The 17,036-nt window shown below is 42.6% G+C and overlaps 3 protein-coding genes and 1 long non-coding RNA gene across 8 annotated transcripts in view; 2 read left to right on the top strand and 2 right to left on the bottom strand.

Moving 5' to 3' along the window:
- LOC120831488 (lysosome membrane protein 2) overlaps positions 1 to 2,012 on the top strand; it is a 14,600-nt gene extending 12,588 nt beyond the window's left edge. For both annotated transcript variants that reach the window (XM_040196935.2, XM_040196936.2), the window contains one exon: positions 52 to 2,012. In XM_040196935.2, the coding sequence (XP_040052869.2) occupies positions 52 to 162 (111 nt within the window). In that variant the 3' untranslated portion in view covers positions 163 to 2,012. The remainder of the gene's footprint in view (positions 1 to 51) is intronic.
- On the bottom strand, positions 1,484 to 3,619 carry LOC120831489 (uncharacterized). The gene is made up of 2 exons (XR_013452525.1): positions 3,482 to 3,619; positions 1,484 to 2,924 (listed from the first exon to the last, which is right to left on the bottom strand). It is a non-coding gene; the product is annotated as an uncharacterized LOC120831489 (long non-coding RNA).
- On the top strand, positions 2,844 to 10,256 carry nup54 (nucleoporin 54). Of its 4 annotated transcripts, XM_040196932.2 has the most exons (15): positions 2,844 to 2,982; positions 3,507 to 3,620; positions 4,477 to 4,560; positions 4,670 to 4,705; positions 5,197 to 5,283; positions 5,771 to 5,929; positions 6,447 to 6,667; positions 6,772 to 6,959; positions 7,060 to 7,256; positions 7,370 to 7,424; positions 7,815 to 7,908; positions 8,420 to 8,527; positions 8,726 to 8,845; positions 9,186 to 9,296; positions 9,720 to 10,256. In XM_040196932.2, the coding sequence occupies exons 1-15, from the start codon at positions 2,940 to 2,942 to the stop codon at positions 9,846 to 9,848; spliced, it is 1,746 nt and encodes a 581-aa protein (XP_040052866.1). In that variant the 5' UTR covers positions 2,844 to 2,939; the 3' UTR covers positions 9,849 to 10,256. The 4 variants fall into 4 exon arrangements, with proteins under 4 accessions (XP_040052866.1, XP_077944184.1, XP_077944185.1 ...); XM_078088058.1 differs by lacking the exon at positions 4,670 to 4,705; XM_078088059.1 differs by lacking the exon at positions 3,507 to 3,620 and having other exon boundaries at positions 2,852 to 2,982.
- Positions 9,325 to 16,053, bottom strand: ppef2b (protein phosphatase with EF-hand domain 2b). The gene is made up of 18 exons (XM_078088056.1): positions 15,863 to 16,053; positions 15,698 to 15,772; positions 15,103 to 15,410; positions 14,889 to 15,016; positions 14,458 to 14,512; positions 14,194 to 14,369; positions 13,960 to 14,074; positions 13,808 to 13,854; positions 13,569 to 13,735; positions 13,384 to 13,420; positions 12,799 to 12,948; positions 12,381 to 12,698; positions 12,111 to 12,296; positions 11,870 to 12,012; positions 11,644 to 11,750; positions 11,393 to 11,556; positions 11,231 to 11,318; positions 9,325 to 11,130 (listed from the first exon to the last, which is right to left on the bottom strand). The coding sequence occupies exons 4-18, from the start codon at positions 14,955 to 14,957 to the stop codon at positions 10,871 to 10,873; spliced, it is 2,082 nt and encodes a 693-aa protein (XP_077944182.1). The 5' UTR covers positions 14,958 to 15,016; positions 15,103 to 15,410; positions 15,698 to 15,772; positions 15,863 to 16,053; the 3' UTR covers positions 9,325 to 10,870.
- Positions 16,054 to 17,036: the final 983 nt, after the last annotated feature.

Consider the following 17,036-nt stretch of genomic DNA (forward strand, 5'->3'; position numbering starts at 1 on the left):
TTGAGATTAGCTTTTTAAATGTTTTTTTGCATCTCCATCCCCCCCCACTAGACCTCCAACGAAGAGGACACTTCTTACTCTCCAGTCAGTGACAAGGAGAAGGAAGATCCTCAAAACGGCACCTACATCTCTTTGACCCCGAAAGGTGACCCCGAGGCTTGAGGAGGGGGGGGGGGGGTGGGGGCTCCGTTCAACCATCACAACTTCACACGGGGATTCGGGTTTTCAGGAGAGGGGTGGGAAATGATAAATACCTCCTTTATGAATGGAAATCTTCGGCGGTGGAGGAATTGAGGAGGGAAAACTTTTTTTTTTTTTTTTAATCTCAAAGTCTATGTGGTCCATTTGAGTCACGGGGGACTACCTGACGTCAAGCTCGCAGTACGTTCTGAATTACGAGAAAAGGTTTGACATTTGTTTGTGAAACACTGTGCGTGAAGGGCTACTTATTGTTGTGGAATAAATTATATTTTAGGGCTTGGGCCTCGCCTCATTCTCTCATACTTCCCAGTAGACAAGTCCATTAACTGTGAGTTTTTTTTAAAGATATGATACACCACTCTCAGGGGGGCCTCTGCTTTAATACTACGAACCACTGTTAAATAAAAAGGAGCAAAGCGAAACAAACGTCAAGCCTTCTCTTTGTGAAGACGTTTCAGTCGATTCAGTATTACTTACGTGTCATTTGTGTTTGATCCTAAACTAAATGGCTCGTTGTGGTTTTCTACTGGTGCACTGTGCTTAGAGGAACATCTGTGGACATACACGTCAGAGTATATTTGTGTACATACACAGTGCAAGCTGTTTACATTCCTCTCAGTGTGTGACGGGAATGAATTTAAGACAAAACACTGAATGTTTGAAACTTTTGTAAAAGTCCTATTGATCTGTTGTAAATGTCAATGTAGAGATGTTTGAATGCAAAGTTAGAGCGTCACACGTGTCCCCTAGTGACACCGTTATTGGCCTTTTAAAGCAAAGTGCCGTATGACTTTTTCATACAGTACTGAATCTGTATGTTGACAGTATTCTACCCTGTATAACTGCTTGTATTAACTCATCACCATATCAAAATGTAATTCAGCGTATTATCATTTAAAGGTGGGCTTATATGAGCCCGCGGTAACGTTGTTAGCGCTAAAATAGAACCGACATACCTTTTTTTTTTGAACATTTGTGAAGGATTCCCTTAAAAAATGAAGGTCAAATGTGAAGAATTACTGAAGTTATTCCTTTATAGGAATCATGTTTCTGCAATTATTTCTTTTTTTTCCATATTTTGTGAACATAATGCCATGTCACACCAACAAATCTACTCTCATGTGCATCTTTTACTTCTAAATACCAAACAAAAGTCAACATTAAACCATGGCCGTTTAATAGTTGCTTCTTAGGGTCAAACTTTGTCACTCGAGGCTGGTTAAATTATCCGATTTCAGGTCCATTTAATGTAACGCCGTGAATGCTGCAGAATGACTTGCTTGTATCTGTGTTGAGCCCAGCTTGTGTTACTGCTCTTATTCCTAGTTGCAACAGTTTAAGGATGAATGACTTACATGCACTGTAGTAATCAGCAAGCAATATATCACACAATAGTGGGGAAGCTTAATTTTGAGATTCTTCATTTGATTTGACTATTTGTATACTTTAATGAGTCTAGCACAGAAAACCCAATGAAAATTGAAGAAATTCACGTAGAGTGCACAATGTAGCTTCATTTAAAATGGGTCAATTAATGAATAAAGATGCAAAAAAATACAGTATCATGCAATACTGGAATTGTGGTTAAAGAATTATGATTTTTGTTTTGTTTTGTTGGTAAAACCAAAACACAAACAGCACCATATGGATTGAACACCGGGTTACTTTGTGTCATACTTTGATCACAGATTGTACTTTCTGAAATCATTGTTACTGCTATAGCCATGTATTCTTTAGTTGCCCATAGCTTTGAAACAGACTGTTAATACCATTTTTACTGCATACACAAAAATAAAATTAGTTTCAGAAAATGCGTCTTTACATCACTTTTACCTTGACATTGTGTCATTTATTGTAGAAATTTTTAACTCTCGAATTCATCTTCGCCAGTGGGTAAAAATATGCACGGCATAAACAACCGAGCGAAGGGGGGTGCGCGCTCTTAACTGCGTTGCTCCCTAACGTCACTCATGTTGTGATGCAACCGAAGGCTGAGTCTGGATGTATGGATAAGGAAACTAAAAAAAAGTAACTCTATCTTGCCACCTTGCCAGGGTGCCAAGACCTGATAAAGGAGGAGGAGTTGGACATAGAGCAATGCAAATAACAGCCTTATGATTGATATTCCAACATTTAACGATTTTAGTTTACTGTAGAAAGACCTTAAAATAGGGTTTATAATCAAAAAACCTTCACCAAAGTTGAATAACAATAGAGAAATGAATAGTTATGTATGCGTTACCATGCTAAGACTTTTCTGGTCTGGCCCACTTGAGATCAAAGTAGGTAGTAGTAGTAGTAGTTTGTGGCCCCTTAACTAAAATTAATTTGAAGTTCAAATTTTACTGGCATTGTATGAATTGTTACAGGATTAAATTCAAAAAGCGGGGTAGTCCACGCCACTTAAACTCCAGGAAAACCATATATCAGAAAATAAAGACATATTGGGCTCTTGAAGAGATCTATTATTTGTCCGTTGCTTTTAAGACACATGTGTATTTCACTTTCACAAGATTTCGTCAATAATATATAATTATAATTTCACCCTAAAATGAGCCGCCATTGTATTTGCTTTTACCATTGGAATGAATGAGCGCCTCTTTTTGACTGGGCCCATCATTAGTAACCATCCCGCATGCCGACTGCAGGTGGCGCTGCTGCGCCGTTACGTCGGATGATCACAGCTGAGCCTCAAGAAGAAGAAGAAGAAGAACCGCCTGCGTCTGAAAACATCCAACATGGCGTTCAGTTTTGGCGGAGCCACGAGTAACCCAGCTGCAAGTAAGGACATTTTAATTGGGTTTAGGATTATGTAAATGACAATAAAACAATGCAAATCTCACATTGTCCAGATAGTGTTACTTTTGTGTGTGTACATTAGCAACTGATGCTCTCCGAGCTCACTTCAAGTTAGCCGTCATGACGATTGAATCAACTGGCCCACTTAATGCGAAATGCTTTCTAACGTTATAACTATAATATTGTGTGATTACACCTTAATGTCAGAGTTGGCTTCAGTGAAACATCACTCATGTGTCTGTCAACGTAAAAGTTACAGTAACGTCACCGTAACGGTTAACGTTAACTTCTTGTTAACTATAGCAACAGCATTTGGCTAACATTAGCTGTCTTGGCTAACGACTAACGTGAGCGTTAACTCTCACACGTTTACCTCATCCATGCGGCCCTTTTTTTCTTTGTTGACGAATGATTTGGTCGCAGCCTGCTAAATCTATTCTAGCTGTGCCTTAACGTTGCTGTCGGGCCACCCAACACTCACCGCACTCTCTTATGTTCATGTGAAGGCACGTCCGGGTTTTCTTTCGGTTCATTTGGTGCCAAACCCACCGCATCAACGGCAGCATTTGGCTTCGGCCCCGCAGCCACCACCACCACCACGGCCGCATCCGGATTCGGCAGTAAGTCCAGAGATGTGACCCTCATCGCAGGTGGGGTAGAGTGGGGGGGGGCCTCGCCCTCGCCCTCTACCCCACCTATGAGCCACAGGGATCCCACCCGCCTCCACTGGGCTGTTGGTCGCCGATATTGCGGCAGATTTAACAGTTCCCATTGGTTTGTCTCAGGTCAAAAATGAGAGCTTGGAGCTAGAGCTAATGGTGGTCCCCACATCCTAACGGGGGTTCGGGCTGATTTAGGTTGAGGACAACACGAAAAGAACGATGGGGAAGCGAGCAGTGGCATACGTTATTAATAATTCGTCAATAATTGTAATATTTCCCATCATTATTTTGCTCACTAATTTGTAAATCTGTTGTTAATTCTCTGTACACATAACATCTACCATACTTCCGATCCCTCCTGTGTTGCTCCCCTTAAGGTTTCTACTTTTCCTCCTCCCTCACATTGTTTTTCGTCTAGATATTTGAGCGTCACGAAAGCGTCACCAACTTGTTTTGGTAACAGAATAACTTCAACTAAAATCGAACGTGTGCAAACTTTCTAAAAATCATTATTGTGTCTCCCGTACGGTTTTATAGGAAATGTGTGTAAATGTATGTGTTGCACATCATTTGTGCAAACTAGAATCTGTTGTCGACTCATTTGGCACCATGAGGCGTGAATGAAAACACAGAAAATGATACTTGCATGTATTATTGGTATTCAATTTCAAAAGACAGTAGTCTGGTATATATTGTCAGATAAAGTACCTTTTATTAAAATTAAGTATTTAAACTGTGATATGTGTTGTTGTAATCAAATCTGGATGCCAGTTTAACTGTCTGCCTTTTTCTTGTGTCTGCTTTTTCATTGTAGCTCTCACAGCCCCTGGTTTCGGGGCAGCCGCCACTACTGCTGCCGCACCGGCCACAGGATTTAGTTTTGGCTCCACCAACACTGGTAAGATGCACATTTTTGCAACTAATTAACCCATTCAAGCCTGACCTTTTTTCATTTAACTCCTCCGTGTTATTCTCTCTTTCTCGCTGCCTGCCTCCGTTGGCTGCAGGATTTGGGGGGCTGGGAGCTGGAAGCACCACGGCTGGTGGGTTTAGTTTTGGGGGGCTTGGTTTAAATGCCAACCCAGCAGCAGTCAGCTTTAATGTGGGGTGCTTTGGTACAGCAACCACCACGGGCACTGTTTTCAATTTTGGTAATAGCCTGGCTAGCACAGGTAGTTGACCTTTGTGATTGATTAATCAGTACAGCCTGTGTCTGTAAACACCCATTTTCCCATCTATGTGGTGCAGTGATATTATTTTTTGTCATGTTGCGTCGTCTCATAAAGTTTGCATTTATTTTCATTTGCATGAGGCGATTCATTGTTGGATTATGTGTTTGTCCAATTTGATTCATGTGAACTTTTACCTTCTGACCGATGTTAAGATGGAAATCAAATTCAGTTTTTTTTTTTTATTAAAGTAAAAGCTCAGTCATGATTTTTGTCTTTTACAATTAGTCAGCAATTTCTTTCTTGTATTGATCTTACTTTTTTAACCCCTTATTTCATTTGGCATGATTTGCTTTGTTTTCCAGGCACGTTTGGTGGCTTTGGGACAACAACAACAACTGCTGCTGCACCAGGGTCCACATTTAGCTTTGCTGGTCCCGCCAACACTGCAGGTCAGCCGTGTTGCTCATATTAAATACCACCATTTATGTGTGTTGGCCAACACATTTGTTTTTCTATGTTTTTATAAAGAGTATGTTCCCCAGTTTTGTCCAACTGGGGCAACTGTTATCAAAGACAGGTTGTAGAAAAATGAATCCGTTTTCAAACAAATATCTTTACTACTCGGTAATGCAAGGGATTTTTTTTTTTACAAATATAAACTATACTGAGTCCCGCAGGAAGATTAATGTACATTAAGGTAATTATTAAGTATTCTAATGTCTTAGACGAAAGTTAGAAATGGTAATAAACCAAAAAAGGTTGACTAGTAAACTGATATTAATTGTTTTGGTTTAAGTTTTCTAAACTCCCCCGGTTTGTGTTGGCATGGCAACAAAGGCTGTAAAAGGCTCTACACTCATCACTACACTTTACACTGGAATCAGTATCATTAATGTCCATTTGTTCTTACTGTGTTGGCTCAACCTTCTGCTTTAGGCGGCCTGTTCGGTAACACGCAGAACAAAGGTTTTGGGTTCTCCTCTGGGCTTGGCGCTGGGACCGCTGCAGGGACAACGGGATTTGGAACTGGATTAGGAACAACTGGCCTCGGTGGGTTTGGAGGCTTTAATATCCAGCCAGCTCAGCAGCAGCCAGGTGAGAGCCTTCCACTCTTCCCAGATAACAGCTGAAGTGTTTCCATGTGACGATAAGGAATAATGATCCAAAGAAGACAGTTAAGATAGAACGTTAGGTCTGATATTTATTTTTAAAATAGTAAATGATAAAATAATTGATTAATTAGTAAATGAAGTATTCCCTTGAAACGCCATGTTTGAATTGCCTCGTATGTCCAGCAGTATCGAGATTTTGGAGGGTTTTCTTGCACAGAAAGCTGACACACAACAGCCACATCTCCTGTCCCCATGTGCTGTGCACCTCTTAACACTGCAGAGGGCAACAAGTAGACAGTTGCAGGTTTCAGCTCTAACATCATCCGTCCAACACTGTGCATCTGAAGCTCAAATATACGACCTGTGCAATTCGTGTATACATAAAAAATGTGACTTTCATTTAAATATAAGATAACAGTCATTAGGACAGTAGTTTTTCCTGTCTCATAAAGAACAGGACAATCTAACAATATATCCTTTCCTCTCTCCACACCTGCTAGGGGGCTTGTTTGGCCAGCAGGCCCAGCTACAGGCTCAGCCCACCCTACTTTACCAGCAGGTCACTGCTCTTTCAGCTCCCACCTTGTTGGGAGATGAGCGTGACTCCATTTTAGCCAAGTGGAACCAGTTGCAGGCCTACTGGGGCACTGGGAAGGGCTACTACAGCAACAACAACCAACCCGTGGACTTCAGCCAAGAGAACCCTTTCTGCAGGTTCAAGGTAATGGTGCATAGTTGGTTTGAGGGCTTGGATGTGCTCTAGGCTTCCTTTTTTGAATATGAACATCAAATTGTAGTCCTTTATGTTTTTGTTGTATTCACCAGGCGGTGGGCTACAGCTGCGTCCCAGTGAGTAAGGATGAGGATGGTTTAGTGGTCTTGCTTTTTAATAGAAAGGAAGCTGATGTGCGAGCTCAGCAGCAGCCACTGGTGGAGTCCCTCCACAAGGTCCTGGGAAACAACCAGACCCTCACTGTCAATGTGGACGGTGTCAAAGCTCTGCCAAATGACCAGTAAGTCATCAGTACTGCTACACCTATGGCTCCCTAATTAGTTTCAGAAGAGATTGTGCAGAAATTGGAATAGATATTTGATTGATTGCGAATCTCTCAGGACCGAGGTGATTGTTTACGTGGTGGAGCGTTCTCCCAATGGCACCTCCAAGCGCATCCCGGCCACCACACTGTTCAGCTATCTGGAGCAGGCCAACGTCAAAGTCCAGCTCACGCAGATTGGAGTGGTCATGTCCGTGGCACGCACAGAGCTGTCTCCGGCTCAACTCAAGCAGCTGCTTCAAAACGCGCCTGCAGGTAAGCGAGTGCATGCGCGTTTTGTGCCGTCCTCAGCTGAACTCCAGATTGTTTTTAGTTGGGTTTTTTGTGCGTGTGATTTACTTCTGAGACTGTTGTCTTTTTTCACACAGGTGTGGACCCCATTATTTGGGAGCAGGCTAAGGTGGACAACCCTGACCCAGAGAAGTATGCTGCTGAAGAACATCTGTCTGACTTCAAATATATTGCCATAGGAATCATGTGGTGGGGAGTGGGAACAGTTAGAGACTGGTGGATGTTTGAGATTTTCACATTTTGGCTAGCATCACTTCTTGTACCTACTAAATAATATAACCTCAACCAGTTTAGACTATAATGCCATAAGCCATGTTTTACAAGTGGAACGTAATATATGTAGAAAAGTTGAGTTTTACACCATTTATTTCCTTTATGACAAAAAATTTGCTCTGATGGATTCCAGATCAGTGCCCTTCAAGGCACATTTTCTGCTAGCGTTTTGTGGTTTACGACATGAATAATGCATCTTAACTTAATGTGGTCAGGCATTTAATAGTTTTACCTCATGTGCTTCTCCAGGTTAATACCAGTGCCCATGGTGAGTTTTAAGGAGCTTTTTCGTAGGCTGCAAATCCAGGATCAGATGAACAAACAGCACCAGACCAGAGTGGACGTAAGTAAAAAACACCCACTGATGCAGCCGGTCTTTTTTTCGCCAAAAGACATGGGCAGTGTGCCTTCTGATTACCAACAAAGGAATTTGAAACAAATGTTGTGGTGTCAAGGTCGGAGTCCACAGATGTCCTATTCATGATAGCAGGTTGTTTACAGCTGACATTACTATTACAAATACAGCTGCAAGTGTCGAGCTGAGCGTAAATAAGGGGGGGAATACTATATTTAGACTATACAAGCATTTTTCTCCGTGGTTTATATTTAAGGATATTAACCCTTTGTAAATTGGGTCTATCAAAAGCAATGAGCTAATATTACAACCAAATACAACACCAAACGTGTGTGAAATGATAAATCAATTGTTCTATCGTATTATGTTGCTCAGAAAAATACCAAAAAGCCGTAACTTGAAGAAGAATAATCTTAATCTGCGGAGGATTGCTTAACATGATAAAAAGTTCCCTCCCTCTTCTTCTCACTCCCGTTCACACACGCTTGTTGACATGCAGATTATATCCAGTGACATCAGTGACCTCCAGAAGAACCAGGCGACCACGGTGGCCAAAATAGCCCAGTACAAGAGGAAGCTGATGGATCTCTCTCACAGGGTGCTGCAGGTCAGCTGCCTCGCCGGTCTGCCTTTGTTCTGTGATACGGTGTTTTGGGTTGAACTGACCCGTGAAGAATCCCATCTCCACATTTTATAGAGTTTGAATGAATGCCCTGGCACTGTCCGTGTCTTTCCCTGCTTTATCGTTGCTACCCCGGTATTGCTCACCTTTTTATCTCCTCCTACATCCCTGTTTTCCTGGCAGGTGCTAATCAAACAGGAAATTCAGAGGAAAAGTGGGTATGCTATCCAAGTGGACGAGGAGCACCTGAGGGTGCAGCTGGACACCATTCACTCTGAACTAAATGCCCCCACACAGTTCAAGGCAAGTCTGTCTAAACTTTATTGAGTTTATTTTGGGAATAAGAAGCCGCTCAGTGAAATGACTCGGAGCACTGTTGTTACGGCGAGGATGCTGTTACAGGCGAGATTCTTTTTCTTTTGCTACTCTTTGCAGTACTTTGATATGTAACCTTCCAGTCAGAGACATCCCTTTTAATTTGTTACTAGTATTTAATTACTCAAAAACAATCATGAGTAAATTTATCTGTGTTCTCAATTATGAATCATGAAATATATGCAGTCTTTAAAAATGACATCTGTTCACATTGAGCTGCATCAAGAACGGTAATCTGAATATATTTGTGATGTTTTTTTCCTTCCAGGGTCGTTTGAATGAATTAATGTCCCAAATCCGGATGCAGAATCACTTTGGAGCTGCGAGATCAGAAGAGCGCTATAGTGTTGATGCAGACCTACTCAGGGAAATCAAACAAGTGAGTCGCTACATTCGCACAATGGATCTTATTTTAACATCCGGGGCCTTTATTTCTTGTGCCAGTTCTCTTAACCAGTCTTTCTCAAAGACAGACCTTTTTATTAGGGTCACTGAATTTCTTCCATTGCATTTCCTGCAGTCTTTAATATCTGCAGGACGCCTTTAAGCCACACGGGGGAGACTATGAATGTTCGTACTGTTGTGATAATTGTAGCCAATTTAGGACATTTAAACTAATATGAAATTCTATTGTTAATTTCACTGAAGAGGGGAAGAACAACATCTTGTTAACTCTGGTTAAATGCTTACACGGAATAGGGAAGTTTGGGAATTTACTTTTCTAAACCACAGCAATTCTTGGAAAATATTTGTAAAGATTTTGTACAATAACTCTCACAACTTCCTCTCCTGTCACTTCCAGCACTTGAAACAGCAGCAGGACGGTTTAAGTCATTTGATCAGCGTCATCAAAGACGACTTGGAAGACATCAAACTCATAGAGCACGGGCTGAGTGACAGTGGACACATGAAAGGAGGCATCCTGAGCTGAGTCTCCCCAACAAACACACGTATATTAGGCTCTGACTCACAATTCTCAATCCTCACATAAAAGGGTCGGCTTGTCCTTTTTCACGTCATGATATTGGATTCATCCTGAAATAGTCGTGAACACCATTTTGTTATTTTTAACACGACTTTGCCTCACTACCAGCAAAATAATGACCGCTTAATCTGCGCTTTCTGGACTGACACGAAGAGCTTAACATAAAGACCAACGGCGTCTAATAATAGCTGGCTTCATCTTTTGTTAAAGCAGATTATGGAAATGAGACCGTGGTCGTGGCTGACGAGTAAACAAACCGTAGGATTGAGTGTGTGCTGTCTTTGAAAACATTGTAAATACATCTCTGTATTTCTTTTTTATGTCAGATGTCAATAAACTTCATTTAAATTTAAACCGTAGTGTAAAGGTATTTAATTATTAATTTTTTTGTGTATGTTTGCTCTGTTTTTTTCTGTCCAAACTACAGAACTTTCTTGAACGTCCTGCATCCTGTTTTTCATTTAAAGATTTTTGGTACTAACGGGACGTCTCTCGTCACCGGTGTTTACCTTTTTTAGACAAGCCCTTTCCAACATCTCATCAAAGTAGGGCTCCAGTTGATAGGATTCATGTCCTGGATTCGGACTGATTGGCAGTTGAACTGATTAAGCAGCTTCCAAAAAGATTATATCCCCTCGTGTGGCAGAGTCACTGATATCCCGAGGCTCTGAATAAAGGAGTTCTTTAAATCAAAGTAGAAGAAATGAGCACTGGAAGTAGTGACTAGTGAAGAAGCCACTGTTGTAGACCATATAATTAAAGATATACAATAACAGTAAAATACCTTTTCATAATACCTCTTATCCTATGGGAGAGTTCTACATTGCTTGGAGATATTTAGAACTGTCACATTTATGCATTGATAAATTGGGGATATTATGTGAGGGCAGATCATGTGAGGGGTAGAAAACATCTTGCTAGATCTGCACGGCTTTACTGGGTGACGTTTTTTGGCCTCGGACATGTATTCAAGGAAACGAGTCCGGCCCAAACTGCCCTTGTTGCCCCCCGTGCAGCAGGTCAGCATCTCCTCGTCCAGGCCCTCCGCTGTGTGCGGAGACGTCCACCAGCCGGAAAGCCTCCATGAACTCATTGATGTCGATGCTCCCGTCCTTGTTGAAGTCGATGCTCCGGGCCAAGTCCGCGATGGCCCTGTCGCTGATCTCCGTCTTCAGATGAGAGCTCAGGAGTTTCCAAGTCTGCCGAAACTCCTCGAAAGAAATCAAACCTAGAAAGGAGCGGAGGAGGGACGGTGCGGTTACACCGTCATCCACGCAGTTGTGTTGACTAATAAATGATGACCTCATATCCTAACAGTCGCTACTGACCTGAGTTATCTGTGTCAATGATTCGGAAGATGGTTTCCAGGTTGGAGTGGTTTTTGTACATAGTCTCCAGGATGCTGTTATCTGAGATCTAAAAGAGACGGATCAATCAAGATTTTACAACTGTGCGTGTGTGTCTGTGTGTGTGTGTCTCACGAGGCTGACCTCCAGCTTGGGCTCGGTGATTGAGAGCTCCCTTATCCATTGCTGGTAGTCCACCATGCCGTGCGGAGTGCTGCTGACGAGCTGAGAGCGCAGCACCCTCCAGGGCAGACCCAGATTTAGGACCCTCTCCGTGGCTCCGGCCCAGTGCGTCAGAGAGATGAGCCCTGATACGCAGACAGAGGCGTAATCTGTGACACGCTCACCCACTGTGTAAAGTGAGAGTCGCCATGTTCATCGCTGCCGCTCAGTACCTTTGTTGTTGGGATCGAACTCCCGGAAGGCACCGATGAGGTCGGACTTGTGTGCGAACAGCTGTTCCCTCAGAGCTCGCAGAGCTGATCTCTCGGTCCACCCGACACTGATGAAGAAGAGGTGGAGGGAAAGTATTCTTTAAATCTGTGCTCAAATGTAATGGGGACATGCATTTGATTTTTTTCCTTGTTGTTTTTGAATTGAGGGGCAGATTTGTGTCTGTACCTTTGTCTCAGGGTGAGCTCTCTGCAGGTCTTGCTGGCCTGATATTGAATGAAGTGAGGAACCAGATCGGGTCCCATCCTGATGTAGGCTCCTCTGTTGCTGCCCACCTCGTAGTAGTTGGACGCTGAGAATATGGTCAGCACCTGAATGCAGCACAAACCGCTATCTTATATTTAAGCTTCAAGTTGCCTAAAATCTTTTCCCCGGTCGGTATTCCAGCTTAAACTCTTTGTGTGCGCACCCTGCGGTTGTGGCAGAACTCATAGCCGTCCTGTTTGCACTCATGGGAGCGTATGAGTAGCTGGAGGTCGTGTCTTCCCAGCACTTCCTCGGTGACGTCGGGCCCCCAGTAGCAGCCTCCGCCTCGCACCTCATTGGGAATGCAGCCATTTTGGGGCATCGGGTCACTCCACAACACATCCACTATCTGCGTGGAGCAAAGTCAGGAAACATTAAAATTGTGATGCATTATGTGGCAGAATTGCATGTGCATGTTCTTCCTGTAAATTACTTGTTTCCACTCATCCACATCTTTCCCTTTCGTGTCTCCGGACTCAAAGTCTGAGTCGGACCTCTTCATTTGTCCGTAGGTCTGGTCAAACCCGGCCAGCCTGCGCCTCCTTTTCAGCTCCTCCTCCACCGACCAGTTGGGTTGACCGCTGGCGGGCTCGTTGTGGAGGGAACGGCGCGGCAGTGTGTGTACGGGGGCCTTCGGCGAGCCTTGGTAAGTCAGAGAACACAGCCGACGCCGGCCTTCCGCTGGTGCCCCGGCCTCCCTGCTGCCGCTGTTCAACGTATGAGCCTCGGGAGGCCTCAGAGCCGACACGTACTGCACACATTCGTACATGCACAGCTGAAATTGACTGTGATCCTGGGTGTGCAACTTCCCCAAATAGCCAGATTCTATTGACCATGGGCGTCTCTCTTACTTTGTGCCTGTCCACTCGGGCGATCACGCCAAGGTCTGTCGCGTCAGAGATCCCACCGTGCACAATCAGCACCTTGTCGTCAATCACTGTGGCCAGAGGCAGCCAGCTGAAGATCTTCTGGAGGAGCTTCAGGATCGTTTTGCCGTGCACCTGCAGACCCAGTCAAATTGTGGTGACTTACACGCTTAACTTACACACCAGATGGTGAATCGTGTGGACTCTGGCGGCCCCCTGGCTTGTCTAGTACCACTCTGAGATTCACAGTTGTGATGCCTGCCTGCCCATGGCACCCAGTAAGCCCACTTGTATGTGCGGAATTTGACACACTTTAAATCCATCAGTAACAATAATACAATAATGTCATATGTAACAATAAAACGGAACGCATTTGCATCATGTTTTATACCTCAATTACTTTGTTGATAGTACTGAACTAATATTTTGAATGCATAACAAAGTATTTCATTCAAATTGTAGTAACTTTTCTTAAGTATAGGAATGGAAAAGTTCTCTCTCTCTGAATTTAAATTTGTCTGAAAGCACGATAATAATTAGGTTGAAGCAAAATGCGCGAGGTAAACATACCCTATACTTGCCCAGAACTTCTTTAGTGAAACCATATCTGGAAAAAACACACAGGGAACAACTATATTAGTGTGAACATCATATGTAGGTTAAACAATTATAACAACACAAAACATAAATACTAAGTAGCAAAAGCAACTAGATTAAGCTCAAGGGGAGAAAACACAATGTTCGGCCTGGCTTACCTCAGGTTAACGATGTGGTCCTCGTGGTTCCCTCTGTTTAGATGGACGTCGTTGGGATAAACCAGCAGGAAGCCAAACAGGATGAGCAGGATTTCTAAGGAGTTTTTACCGCGATCCACAAAGTCTCCGTTGAAGACATACGGCTTCTCGGAGGACGGCAAACCATTCTGGATGGATTGAGTCGTTAATCGAAATGAACATAGAGCTGTCTGACAATACCATCTTCATGTTGTGAATACCTTATAGAATATTAACAGCAGGTCCTCTAGGTGCCCGTGTAAATCTCCTGCAAAGGGACACATAGTGTATTAAAATGGTAAAGGCAATACAGAAGAATGTGAGACAAGAAAACGTGGGCCAAAAACTCCAGGAAATGCTCGCTGTTGCGTACCGCATATGGTGATCGGCTTGGCGCGGCAGGCAGAGACGTGACTGATGTTTGGAAGAATTCGTAGAAGCCTCCAGGTTTCTCCAAGAAGCTGCAGAACATATCGAGCGTGGAGCTGCTACTGGGTAAAGCACAAGTATGAATAAACGGACCGCCGAGGACAGAAGGCCACCGTGATGTCCTTACATCTGCTTTGAGTGTCTCCCTGGTGTGCACTTGACGGGCCTCTGCACTTACTTGTTTGTGCTTGAAGGCCTCCACCAGCTTCGACACCCCACTGAAGGTCATGGGGAAGGTCAGATGGGGGCCGGTGCAGCTGGCGCTTACTTCAATGCTCTTGTAGCAGAAATGTCTCTCCCACTCTGTGTCTCTACAGATTTCATTCTTTCGAAAGATGTGAGATATTAGATTTCCTATGTGAAAGGGAGGGAGGAACAGCGGATCAGTGTGAATGAAACATTCACATTGGTGAAGTTAACAGGGGTTGAGAGTCGCTCTTACTTTCACTGCTGGCTGGGGTGAAGTGGTCCATCAGGAATCCAAAAAAATTGTAGAGCTGAACAGGAGGGAGAAAAGAATTATTAGTCAATGGACACTGTGATATAGAAAAGACAAATGAATTTGAATATGTCAATAAGTCTTAGCTTTGAGTTAAATGCAAGCAATCACGTTGGTGTTTCGGATCATTTTCACCATGTTCACTTGAAATTTTAACACATTTTAACACGTTCTCATTGCAAGTGACAACTGAGGCTGATGAGAATGTGATTCGTATATGTGGTCATGAACAAACGTAACCTACAAAAATACATCTTCTTTTTTCAAGACTGAATGACAAGTTAAAGGAACACAAAATGTATTGCGGCTCATCCTCTGGGTACCACGAATGCCTCTTTCAAACTCTCTCTTTATTCATAACTGTGCAAGCGCACCTTGATCTGGTCTTGCTCTCCTGCATATTCGATAGACTGGAAGATATTCCACGTGCACCTGCGTCTCATCTCCAGACGGGCGACATACTGGCGGTACCAGCGCTGGATCAACAGAGCCGCTCTGATCGCTGGAGATCAGGAGAGGAGACACGCGTGACCTTTTTTTTTGTCTTTTTGTCACTGCACTCGGTCAGATGGAGGCTGGATGACTTACCAGTGGCAGCTTCACAGAGCGCATGTCAATTGATAGGAGAAAGTTAGCAAACACGGCTAAGTGAGACTTTCTGAACAGATACTGTAAAGTATGAAGGTGTGTAGGAATAAAACACAAATATTTACCCGGAACTGAGATGGTTACTAAAAATGAATGATAGCAATGACACTGACGTTAAATTGTTGCAATAAAGAGAACGTTTGGATGTAAAACGTCAATAATAAACAAGAATGATTTGGATAACGGCCCCACCTCTGTCACCTTTCTTCAGCTGTAGCTCAGACTTTCCCATTCCACATCCCATGACCCTTTACGGTTAACACAGTCGACACAAAGACACTTTCATGAGTGAGTATGACAAATCAGACCGTGTGTTTTGCAAACATTTGTGTTATTGGCCTTCAGCATAAATTTAATAATTTGGAGAAAAAATTCCCATTAGTCATAATTACCTTTTATAACACAATGGTGAAAATATGGATAGAATAACCACTTACCACTTCATTTTATTAAGGCTCCTATTAAAAGTAGGTGTTAGCGAACGTAATTAAAATACTAAAGAATCAACAGCTAAATATGAACAAAAGAACCTTACTTGGCCTCGTTCCCTTTATGTCATCACTTCCTGTCACCTCTTCTGCGCCTTTAAGGAAACCTTCTCGTTTTGTTTCTACAAACCAGAGAGTCACACGGTTCAAATTTAAGAAGAAAAGAAAAGCATAAATTAATCATTCCTCGTTGTTAAGACTGTTCCATTTACCGAGCTCAGCTCGCAGCGTTCTCATTGAATGTCGCCTCTGTGCAGCCACACACTCTCATCCATCACAAACACACACTGGCCGAAGGCTTGTGAGTAGTGGAGCCCTTGGACAAGCCCTGTGATCACTGAAACAAAACACGATGCAAGTGGATAAGGATTAAACTTTACTACAGCTGGCATCTACGCTGAGTAAACGGATAAAGGCTCTGATAAAGGGCAGCCTTTGAAAGGAGGTTGGGTAGATCTGTGTCATCGTTGTGACTCATATGATTATCATCTGCATTAACAGTCAACTGACAGTCAACTATTCTCTGCAAACGCAGACCTATTTCTTAATGAACTATGTTCTGTTGAGTGATAAATTGATCAGGACACTGGGAAAAAATATTATATTTCATTATTATATGTCAAAAAATGTCATGGAAAAAAGAGTTTAAAAAATATGAAGTCAAAAAAGTCAGAAAAAAGTCCAAATATGTTAGGTCGATAAAAGTAAGTAAAAAAAGTTTTTGTGTTTTTTTTTAAAACATGGTCAAAAAATGTTTTGGAAAAAAGTCGACACATGTTAGGTCGGAAAAAGTCATGAAAAAAAGTTAAAAAATATTAGGTTGAAAAATGTTATGGAAAAAAAGTCAAAAATGATTCGGTCAAAAAATGCTTTCTGCTATATTCTTGTTACCAGTAGGTGGTGCTATGAATAAAATTAAATATTTGCTTGTAGACGTAGGCCCGGAGTCTCCTCAAACATGAACATTTTGAATAGATCTGACCATGTAGAATCTGGTTACATCAGTTTATTTGTTTATGGCGAAGCATCAAAATTCGCAGTTTCACCAGCATCATCAATTTCCGACAAAATGTAAGAGGACTGGGGTAACTATATATTTTCACTGCTACAGTGTCAAGATCATAACAACGGAATGAGAAGCCAATCAGATGCAGCTAGATGTAACCCAATATTGGAGCTAATCAATAGGGGGCGCTAGCGAGCCAATTTGTACTTCCACATCTTGACAAAAACATGCATGCCTGCCAAATTTCACAACCATCAGTATCGCCAGCACCTCGTTTTTGCAAAGAAAGATGCATAAAGAACAAAAATAATAATAAACAGTAGAAGAACAATATGTCATCCAATCCGAATATGTCAGTGCTCAGACGCTAATTAGCTGTT

This window comes from Gasterosteus aculeatus, chromosome 14 (assembly GCF_964276395.1).
Source record: "Gasterosteus aculeatus chromosome 14, fGasAcu3.hap1.1, whole genome shotgun sequence".
In the NCBI taxonomy this organism is placed as follows: Eukaryota; Metazoa; Chordata; class Actinopteri; order Perciformes; family Gasterosteidae; genus Gasterosteus; species Gasterosteus aculeatus.